Raw genomic sequence first — 11,232 nt, forward strand, 5'->3', positions numbered from 1 at the left:
TTAATAATAAAGAATGGCTATATCATGGGAAGCCCAGTAGGCAGGCATAAGGTATGATGGATTTCTCTGGATCTTAAACTTCTTGCAATAGTCTTCTTGGTAAAACAGTTGAGACACAGACACACTGAAATCTGGATGATGGTTGGGTTTTTCTGCATTCTGGCATGGGCTTTAAATAGTTTGATAAGGAATTTTGTCTTTAAAAGCAATGAGTTAACTTAGTTGTATGAGCATGTATCTCAGTTCGATCCAGAAGCAGTAAACTCCCACTGAGTGTGTGGAAAGATGGTCTAAGTTCCTGTGTTTACACAGGACTCCATGTGCTGGGTACTATTATTGTCTTCTGTTTGTAGGTGAGAAAGTGAGGTTTGGAAAAGAGAGATGACTTCACAAGGTCGGAGTGCTGATTCATACTCAGCAGGACCAGTACTCAAACTCATCCAGTCTAACACTATAGACTGTGCTTTTAACTCTTCTGACTTTTTGCCTTGAGGTTGGTCCCAGAGAAAACTACCCTCAGTAAATTAGAATTCAGGCAACTTTGGTATCAGCAAAAATAGAGAAGGTGACATGTCACACTCTGTCCCACTAAATACAGAGGAAAAATGTGGTGGAAAATTTCAGCACCATGATCCTTGGTGTCTGAGAATAGGGGAGCGAGAAGTTGTGTGTTGTGAACTGGACACAAGAGCACACAGAATGAAATCACATGAAGTGTTTTACCATCTGTCTGGATTTTTAAAAAGCAGGCTGACTACATTTATGTCATATAATGATCACTCGGCAGTTACATCATGGCCTATTTTTATGCTATCATATAGTAATTGGCATGCTGCTGATTAAGACTAGCAAGAATAAAATTCTAGGCGCCTACTGTCAAGCTATTCAGCATTCTGTTAGACAAATTACAAACATATGTTGGGAGTCCACTCACTGCCCAGTCTTTTTGCTAAGCCTTTTAGGAAAAAAATAAAGATATTAGACGTAGTTCTCATCCTAAAAGAGCATATGATCTTTTTGGTAAGATGTGGTAATACAAGTAAAATGATCATATGAAGTAGGAATGACCTAAATCGAGGATCAGATGGGAGAACGGTAGCCAGGAAGGCAACATTGTGTTGACAGCATGGGAAATCTGTGAATAAAGAGGTAGAAACATGCAAGATATAGTTAGTCATTGTGCTTGGAACAGGGAAATAATTTCAAAATTCAGAGTGAGAGCATGCTGTAGAAGGCTTTGGCTGCCTCACTAAGGAGTTTAGATTTTATTCTAGATTTCAACACATTCTTTTAGGGCAAAACACATTTTTCAAACAAGCCCAATATCGGTCTTTTGACTGAGACATTTACTTCCAACAAGGTGTGAACAGGGGTTTATCTACTTTTAAAAAAAGCACAGAACATGATACAATGGGTTTAAGTAATTGATTAATAAACAAAAAGGACAATGATCCCTGAGAGAGGGGAGCAAACAAGGTGAGCCCCATGACTGCCTCAGCTTGGAGAGTTTCCAGGACATAGCACAGGGAATTTTCAGACCACCACCAGCAACCTCTTTGAGTTAAGGATATGAAGCTGGCAGTCTGCAGTGGCCACGATGGCTGCAGTTGACAGAGAAGAGCACTGGACAGGAGAGAGCTGCTCAGAGAGAGCTCTGGGGAACTGCAGAGGATCCTTATCTGGTCATCAGTAGAGTAGTGATCTATGCATGTTTATGAGGATTAAAGGACTACTCAAATAAATTAAAAGAAAAATCCTTGGAGCCCTTTAGAAATAGATTTTGTGCCTGCAATCAGAAAGGGAAACTTCATACTTTATGGGGAATCAGGAATTGTATTCACAAGGGTTTCATATCAATAGTGGCGATTAGACCTAGACTAAACACTGCTCTTGTCCTTTCTAGCAAAGCTTAAAAATCCAAATGGAAAGAATCCATTTCCAAGTAACTTAATTATATCTCAGAACAAAGCTCAGGGATATTTATAGGAATACAAATATATCTACCACCCAACAAGCTAGAATTCACAATGTCTGGCATCTAATTAAAAATTACTAGGCAGAAAAGGCTATATACTATATGACTTCAACTGTATGACATTCTTGAAAGGCAAAACATGGAGACAGTAAAAACATCAGTGGTTTCCAGGGAGTTGTGAAGAGGGAGAGATGGGTGGAGGACAGAGGATTCTTTTAGGGCAGTGAAGCTTTTCTGAGTGACACCATAATGGTGGATATATTTGTCCATATCTGTAGGATGTACTATACCAAGAGTGAGCCCTAATGTGAACTATGGACTTGGAGTAATAATAAGGTGTCAACGTGGGTTCATCAGTTGTAACAAGCATTACCACTCTGGTGGGGATGTTGATAATGGGTGTAACTATGTATGTGTAGGGGCAGGAGGTATATGGAAAATCTCCGTTCTTTCCTCTCAATTTTGCTGTGGACCTAAAGAATACTTTAAGAAATTACCAGGCATTCGAAGAAGCAGAAAAATACGCATAAATGAGAAGAAAAATCCAATAAAAATGAAGCTAGAAATGACACAGATGATGGGATGAGTAGATAAGATGATTAAATAGTTATTATAACTGTATTTCATATATTCTAGGAACCACAGGAAATACTGAATATGATAAGTAGAGCGTGGAATAGCTGTTGTGGCTCAAGAAGTGTTGACCTCAAGATGAGCAATATCATGGGGTTCAGTGAAGCACAATTTGGGAATTATTGTTGTAAGTTATTGGAAACTCAATACTGAAGGCTTTTCAGCAAAATTTGGCTTAAAAGTTTTCGTATTTTATGAAGATTGAATAGGTAGTAGGATGCAGGACAGAACTGATGGAGAGAATGAGACCAATGATTTCAGGCACATGGTAACCTTAATACAACAGAGAAATGAGAAGTTTTGACCTAAAACCAGTGGGAATACAAAGAAAGATCTTATTTTTTAAAATTAATATGTATGATAACATGACTGATCCCAGAGAAGCTGGTGGAGCCCCAGGGAGAGTTTTCTTTCCTTTGTGAAGGGCAGGGTGTGCTAGAATGGGTTCATCCCAAGATAGTGGCCTGTGTGTTGGAAAGTGTCATGGTTCCTGCAGCCTCTGGTTAGCTCTCACTAGCTCTCGAAAATCTGGGGGAGAGGGTGTAAATCTCAAGCTGGGCCATACCCATATTTGCAGCAGGTCTCCAAAGTAAACAGCCTCTGACATGCTGAAATAATGTAGGAAAGGGAGAATATTTTTAAAACATCATAAAAGTAAAATATAAATATTTTGTTACTAAGAATGACTATTAGCAACAGGTCTTGCCATTTGAAAAATTAGAACTTGACACTTAGAGAGGTTAAGTAATTATCCTAAGGGTACAATATTAGAGTAGAAACTGAAAGAGGTAAAAACTGAAAAACCACTATCAGGTGTGTGGGAGAGCTCCCACTCTCATCTCAGAATACACAATTTTTAGGGAAGCAAGGAAAGGGAGGGGAGCGTGGGGAGAAAGTAGCTAAAGTTTTCTCAAGAAACGTAAAAGAGAAATGAGATAGAAATTAAAATAGAACATTTTCCCTGTATAGAGATCCTAAATGTTGTCATTTGTGAAGGTTAAATTTTTGTCTTAACTTGAGTGGGCCACGGGGTACTCAAATATTTGCCAAAGATTATTTTCGGCATATCTGTGAGGGTGTTTTTGGCTGAGGCCAGTCTGCTCTGCTCAGTCTGCCAATGAACTTTTCTTAAGAAAGGTAAAAGAGAAAGGAGATAGAAATTGGTAGACTGAGCAAAGCAGATTGGCCTCACTAATATGGGCAGACCTTATCCTATCAAAACATCTGAATAGGACATAAGGCTGACCTCCTGAGAATAAGAAGGAACTCATCCTGCCTGACTCCTTAGAGCTGGGACATTAATCTTTTCTGGTCTTTGGACTCTGACTAAAACATTGGCTATTCTTGAGTCGCTGTTTTTCCAGCTTTCAAACTGGAACTTCCGCGGTCAGATCTGCTGGTTCTCACCCTGAAGCTGCACATTGGCCCTCTTGTATTTGCATCTTGCCAACTGAAGACATTGGGACATTTTTTTTTTATACACTGTAGGCACTCCATAAGTGTTTGGAACTTTTATTCCAATTATATAAAAATAAAATCCATTTGAACAGAAACAGAACTGTAGAAGATAATAACAAATAATAGTAACTGGTTACCTTTTAAAATAATATGAGGTAGCACTAGAAGTGTTTTTTATGCCATTCTGTGATTGAAACTTTTCTATAATGAACATATAGAAATATGTTTTATAATCAGGAAAGGAATATCAATGTTTTCTTTAATGCTGAGAATTTCTGTTAATATTTCTGACATTTAACAAAACATCTGTCATTGACATTCTACAAATAATACCATCCAATAATGTCCCAATACTTTCTTCTTGTGAAGAGAGTTTATATATCTTTTTGACTTCTGTAATATTTGTTATTTCAGGAAGATTTTCCAGAGAAACCTGACGACCTTCTACTTGAGATATCAGGTGTTCTTGATTTATTTGTTTTTCTCCCTCTTCAATGTAAACAATTAGAATTGAAGTGTCATTTCCTGAGATACCAAATTTTTTCAAAGCCTCTGATATATTGTTATTTGGGGAAAGATTGTACATAATTTCAGCAGATAGAGTTCTTGTCTTCATTTCTCCCAGACTGTAGAGGTGAACTGCTTTGTTTGCTGCCACAAGTATCTGAAATGGATCGACAGTCACTGTAGGATTTATCAGTGATCCATCGATGGTACCTTCCATGGCTTCTCTTCTCAAGTCTCCTGCATTTTTTACACCTTTAAATAACAGAACGGTCACCCATCTGGTCTCCAGTGCGTCTCGGAAGATCTGAGCCAGTTTCTTATAATAACTCTCTCACTCTGGCTCTCTCTGTACACACATACAATACACCCCGTTGCTTCTAATTCTCTGGAGAAACTTGACTAATATGTCATCTCAGAAAGACTTTCCTACTATTGATTTAGGAAGTACTATAGTTCTTTAAGATCAAGGGTATGCAACCCTTATTGTTTAAAAGAGGGCAGTAAAATTAAAGGTCAGAGGTGTACCAGAGAATACCATCAAGGTCATGCTTATCTGAATGATGAACTCATCAAGAATAACTGTCAAACCACCATATTGGCTACTGAGCCTGTAGTTCCACTTTACCATTGTTTCAACAACTGGTAACTGGAATGTATTCAGGGTTGAAACATGATGGTGGTGATTATGATGATAGAATTAAATAAAATAAACTTTTCCATGGACCAGGATCCTTATTTATGAGATAAATTTGTTATTTCTAGTCTCAAATTATGTATTTTTTTGGACTGTACTTTCATTTGATTCAGATATAAATATTTTAAAAATAATAAAACGTTTTTTTCTTTTCAGGAGTACTGGCAGGAGGATAGGCAAAATGGGGGAGACCAAGTTTGCTTTGAAGAGCAGACTGTCCTTGAGAAGGTCCCAACAGAATGGAGTAGAAACAAGTTCAGGCAGAAGTGCATGCCAGAATTTCAGGGCAGTCTGGCACAAAGGGAAGACAAGAAAAACACTGAATTTATGCTCTGAAGACCTGATCTCCCCTAACTATCTATTATTTACTAGCTCTAAGATCCTGGGCAGTTTACATAGTCCTTCTGAGCCTTAGATTGTCTGTAATTAAATTATTAAATGAAAATGTGATCACCACACTCACCTGATAATTTCTGATGATCAAACAAGAGAATGTATAAAAAGATTAAGGTGGTTTGTTAAAGGCAGAGTCCTACACAAATATTAGTTATGATGATCAACCAGGGAGAGATACACTGGAATCTCCAATGGGCAAGCAAAAGATTTCAAAGTACTGGACAGGATGCCAGACTGTAAAAATGGAGCTGGGACTATATACCTTGAAAGACCTGGGGACTACACAAGGCCCTAATCATGGAGGAATTGGAGTTTTGTAAAGGAAACCAGAATACATGTGGCAGGACAGGAATCCATTTATCAGGACTTGGTTTTAATTTAGGATTTCGTTAAAAGACTAAAGCCTAGGTAATGGAATCTGGACATCCAACTACGACTGGCTAGACAGCAAGTTCAACAAGGTGAAACCGTCACCCTGCCTTCTCCTGCAGGGGGGTTAAATATCTCCAGATAAAAGCCAGGACTGACCTCAGAATATTGAGACTGAATCTATAGATGAAGGGAAACAATGTATAACCAAGTAGATCTTTACCATAATCATTAAAAAAAAATACTTACTCTAAAAAAGATTGGCGTATACATTTGAAGAGCTTTTCTGAAAGATTCCTGCTTTCCATTCATGGGTCACTACCAGGCATTTCTTGTCATTAATCTAAGGAGTCCTGTGAAATACATGATCGTTCTCCAGCTGCTGCACAAATGATTGCACTGCTCAGTAGCAGAATTCTAATGAGATGCCTAGGTTTTTAAAGAAAGCTGAATGAGAGTAATCACTAAGACTCACATCAGAAAACTCCAATTGCATATTATAATAAAACACAATGTCAGCCATATTAATTCTTTTTTCTTGAAAACAGAAAATTAGACCAGTCTATGTGATAGTATATTTTCCTCTAATATTTTTATTCCTAGAAGGATGTCTGACAAATGCTCTATCAAACCAATGGCATTTAAACCTAAATTAAAACGATTCGGTCTTTCATAAGTTCAAAAAAAGTGAGGTATTCAATTATCACTAAATGAGACACTGGTTTTTGTCTTCATTTTTATCACAAAGATATATGGTAAAAATAGTCTCATAATTGTCATCTTTACAAGTTGTTCCTGAAGCTTAAGAAAAATGATACAAGAAATCATTAGGTCAGGTTCAGTGGTTCATGCCTGTAATCTCAGTGCTTTGGGAGATCAGAGCAGGAGGATCATTTGAGGCCAGGAGTTCAAGACCAGTCTGGGTAACATAGCAGGATCCCATCTCTACTAATTTTTTTTTTTTTAATTAGCTGGGCATGCTGGCATACACCTGTAGTCCCAGGTACTTGTGAGACTGAGGGCAAGAGAATCACTTGAGCCCATGGGTTGAGGCTACAGTGAGTTGTGATCACACCATTGCACTCTATGACACAGTGAGACATTGTCTCTTAAACCAGTATGAAAATAAACCCTCACTGTTTCTGAGAAGCAACTTTTGATGATGTGCTTGGTATTTCAGTTACTTCCGTATTCCCACTTTGTGGAAATTTAACATAATACACAGCTCCTCACAGCATCCAACACCAACTGGGGTCTATTATCTCAAAATAGGTGTGGAAGAAGACACCACGGCACTGGTATTTTAAGACAGCAAATTTGAAAACATGGTACCAAGATCAGGGCCATTAACACTGCCTGGGAACTTGTTAGAAATGCAAATTCTTGAGCTGTCCCAGACCTACTAAATTAGAAACTCTGAGGATGGATGTCTTAGTTCCATCTGGGCTGCTACAGCAAAATACCATGGACTGGGTGGCTCATAAACAACAGAAATTTAGTTCTCACAGTTTTGGTTGCTGAGAAGTCCGAGATCAAGGCGCCAGCAGTTTTGGTGTGTGATGAGGGTCTGCTCTTTGCTTCATAAATGGTATCTTCTCACTGTGTCCTCATGTGGTAGTGGGGGCATGGGTCTCTCCTGAGCCTCTTTTATAAGGGCACTAATCCCATTTATGAGGGCTCCACTCTCATGACCTAATTTCTTCCCAAAGGCCCTACCGCCAAATATCATCACATCTGGAGTTAGGATTCAGCACACAAATCTTGTGGGAATGCAAACATTCAGTCTATAACAGTGTGTCTGCTGGGTACCAGTAATCTGTAGTTTAATAAGACCTCCGGGTGATTTTAATATACACTCAAATTTGAGGACCACTAAGGAGATTTTAACAATGTGAGAGCCTAGTAAAAAGCTATAGAGTACTTTTTTGAGGGGGGAGGTTTGTACACTAAGGTAAGTTTATTGAGAAATAATATTAACTATTTTGACTTGTTAGTTAATAAAACAGGCCACCCCCAAAAACCAAAACAAACAAAAACCACACACACATCCAAATCTGACATGAGTATCCGCTAACCAAGACATCCCCTAACTCCCAATTCAGAATAGGTGGTAAGGGTTATTTAAATGCATATTGACATTCCCTTTGTAGTTTTTGTTTCTGAACAAATTGCATTAGAAAAACAGTCGCATGTTTAGGCTTGGTCAGGTGGCTCACCTCTTTAATGCCAGCACTTTGGGAGGCCGAAGTGGGCGGATCTCCCGAGGTCAGGAGTTTGAGACCAACCTGGCTTTCTCCTCGTAGACACTGACATGCACATTACTGGTCCTGTCAACTGAGTGGCCGATTTGAGTTCAGCAGAGCTGTCTTCCTTCATGGGATCCAAGGGCTTCCTGGGGAAGAAGAGGAGCTTGGAGTAGTACTCCTTCAGCCAGAGTTGCTGGCCTTTAAGGACTCACCAGCCTTATTCTAATGTCTCTTTGGATCCACAGATACCAAAGGTCGGGGTCACCATATGGATGCTGGTCACATTAACTCATCTAAGCTGAAGCTCCTGCTAGCTCATACTTTGGTGTGATACCTTCCCGTGGGATGTATTACTATGGGCTGGATGGGTCCAGATGCAGGGTGATAGGCGACAGTAGTGTGCTTTTGCCTGCTGGGCCTTGTATCTGTGGATCTTTTGGGTCACCTGGTTGAGCTGAACAGCCACTGGCCACTCCTTGTGGAACTGAGACATTAGGATCATGCCATTCTGACAGGGTGCCATAGCTGCATGTGGTCCTCCTCTGAAGAACGGTTGACTGGAAGGGCGCTCAAGAATTTTAAATTCCCAAGCTGTTCACACAGCCTCTAGTAATTTGTCAAAATTACAGTTTAAGTGTTCCTACCGGAGCTTCAGGTAAGTCGATCCATACTCAACTGTATTCTCTACAGTGCTCAGAACGATGATTTGTCCTGTAACCTCAATTCTATGATGGATCTAAAGTAAGCCACTAATTTTTCAGTTTGTCCAGCTTTTTTTTCTTGTGAGAGCGAGAGACAAGCTCTTAGCATGTTAAAACAGAAAGTCCATGTATCTTTTAATTTTTGAATTTTGTGCCATGTGCTCATATTCTCTCTTACTTTCCTCTGGCTCCCCACTTTCCTAAATAGAGAATCACACAGTTGGTAAAATTAAGGTGATACTATTGTTTGTAGAATGAGGGAAGATTTAAAAGAGGCATAAAGAAATAAATGTGATTAGTATGTAATGATCACAGAACTAATCCTACAAAGAAACACAGACTGGAAATATCAGCAGTATGATCATAAGTTGGGTGGATCACATCCCACATCTACCCAGGCAACATGGCAAACAAAATATTATGTTCCTTGCATCAGGCTACAACATCAATAATCTAAGTGTCTTACTTAGCAGCTCAAGGATAGCCGCAATTCAAGTCATGGCTTCAGTCAGTCTTATCTGAAGGGTATTTGCATGAAATGTCATTCACACTAAATGGTTCAGGGTGACCTTGGTTATTACTCTCTCTGTTTTTACACAGCCAGCTTCACACATCTGCTATCAAGTTCTCTCTCCTCTGGATTCTATACAAATTCCTAAGATTCTTGTAACCCTTCCTTGATATTACAATTAAAGGCCTGTATTTTCTTTCTCTCTGAAAACATAACGCATACATCTGTACTTCGAGGTAGATAACACTAAGTGTTTTTGGACTTTTAAGAGGCTACTACAGAATGATATTTCTAAGTAGAAATACTAACATAGATTAGGAAAACTTTTAAATCTGTGAAAAGAGCTGGGAATATAATGGGATCCAAGTCTTAGATATGTTGTTTTACTACTAAAATTTGGCAAACTTTTCTTAAGTACATCTTTTCCTCATAATCTCTTCCAGGAAATTAAAGAAATAACAATGTACAACCTCACAATGAATTTTGCAGGTACAGTCATCAGAAAATACTATGACATCCAAGAGAAGGCTAATTTGAAGTATGAAAAATGCTTCTTTCAAGAAGAGATGTTAATTTAACACTGCTTATAATTCAGACCTAATAGAAATAAGTCTGAGCAATCCAGACTAGTCTAGTCAATAAAATTGTTACTCTCGTTGTAGACAATAATTTAAAGATTTCACTCCTAATCTCTCCATCCTCCACTACTTGCAAAAGTAACAGAGAATCTTTATTGTTAATTTTACTTTCTCAATTGGCTACACGTTTCATGAAGAGAAAGAAGATACCAAGGACAAAGGACATAAACCTTTTTCATTCCTTCTCCAAAAGAGAGAGAAACCATTATTGAAAATCTACTAAAAGCCATGAGCTTTATTTGTATTTTTTTCAACTTTTTTCTAGTAAGTATGTATTATCCTCATTTTACAAAAGAATAAAAGAGATTAAATAAAAACTTTCCGGCCGGGAACGGTGGCTCACGCCTATAATCCCAGCACTTTGGGAGGCCAAGGTGGGTGGATCACGAGGTCAAGAGATCGAGACCATCTTGGTCAACATGGTGAAACCCCGTCTCTACTAAAAATACAAAAAATTAGCTGGGCAGGGTGGTGCGGGCCTATAGTCCCAGCTACTCGGGAGGCTGAGGCAGAATTGCCTGAACCCAGGAGGCGGAGGTTGCGGTGAGCCGAGATCGCACCATTGCACTCCAGCCTGGGCAACAAGAGCGAAACTCTGTCTCAAAAGAAAGAAAAAAAAATACAAATAAAAACTCTCCTTAGGTAGACCCAGAAGTCAAATCCAGATGTGGTTACCAACCCAATGTTTTAAAACATGGTTTTAAAAAGTTAACGTAATATGGTAATTTTATAAACCAAAGAAGTCAATTATAATTTCATTAGGCAGAGGTTACCACTGCTCACGGTTTCTATATACATATATATATGTACACACACACACGCACACGTGTAAAAAAATCTTAAAGATATTCAGATATCTGAATCATTGTTTACAAATAGTTTGGTTTACTTTTTTTCACTTAACACACAAAAAATCTCTTCCCAAGTACTTATATATATTTCAGTAACTTTTTAAAAAGAATGCATATTATTTTACATGACTGTACCTTATACTGATTAACCAATCTCCTATTATTGCATATAGTTTCCAATTTTGTGCCATATTACTGTACATAAATCTTAGTGTACAACCTCATTTCTTTCAGATATATTGCCAGAAGTGAA

At 38.5% G+C, this 11,232-nt stretch overlaps 1 protein-coding gene across 1 annotated transcript; it reads right to left on the minus strand.

The window, feature by feature from the left end:
• Nucleotides 1-4,104: 4,104 nt before the first annotated feature.
• LOC100405430 (EKC/KEOPS complex subunit TPRKB-like) lies at nt 4,105-8,801 on the minus strand. Its single transcript, XM_078352415.1, has 4 exons — nt 8,613-8,801; nt 8,318-8,456; nt 5,731-5,740; nt 4,105-4,899 (listed from the first exon to the last, which is right to left on the minus strand). Exons 1-4 carry the CDS (start codon nt 8,799-8,801, stop codon nt 4,326-4,328), a joined length of 912 nt encoding a protein of 303 aa, XP_078208541.1. The 3' UTR covers nt 4,105-4,325.
• Between the last annotated feature and the right edge of the window lie 2,431 nt (nt 8,802-11,232).

This window comes from Callithrix jacchus, chromosome 15, assembly GCF_049354715.1.
Source record: "Callithrix jacchus isolate 240 chromosome 15, calJac240_pri, whole genome shotgun sequence".
Taxonomy (NCBI): Eukaryota; Metazoa; Chordata; class Mammalia; order Primates; family Cebidae; genus Callithrix; species Callithrix jacchus.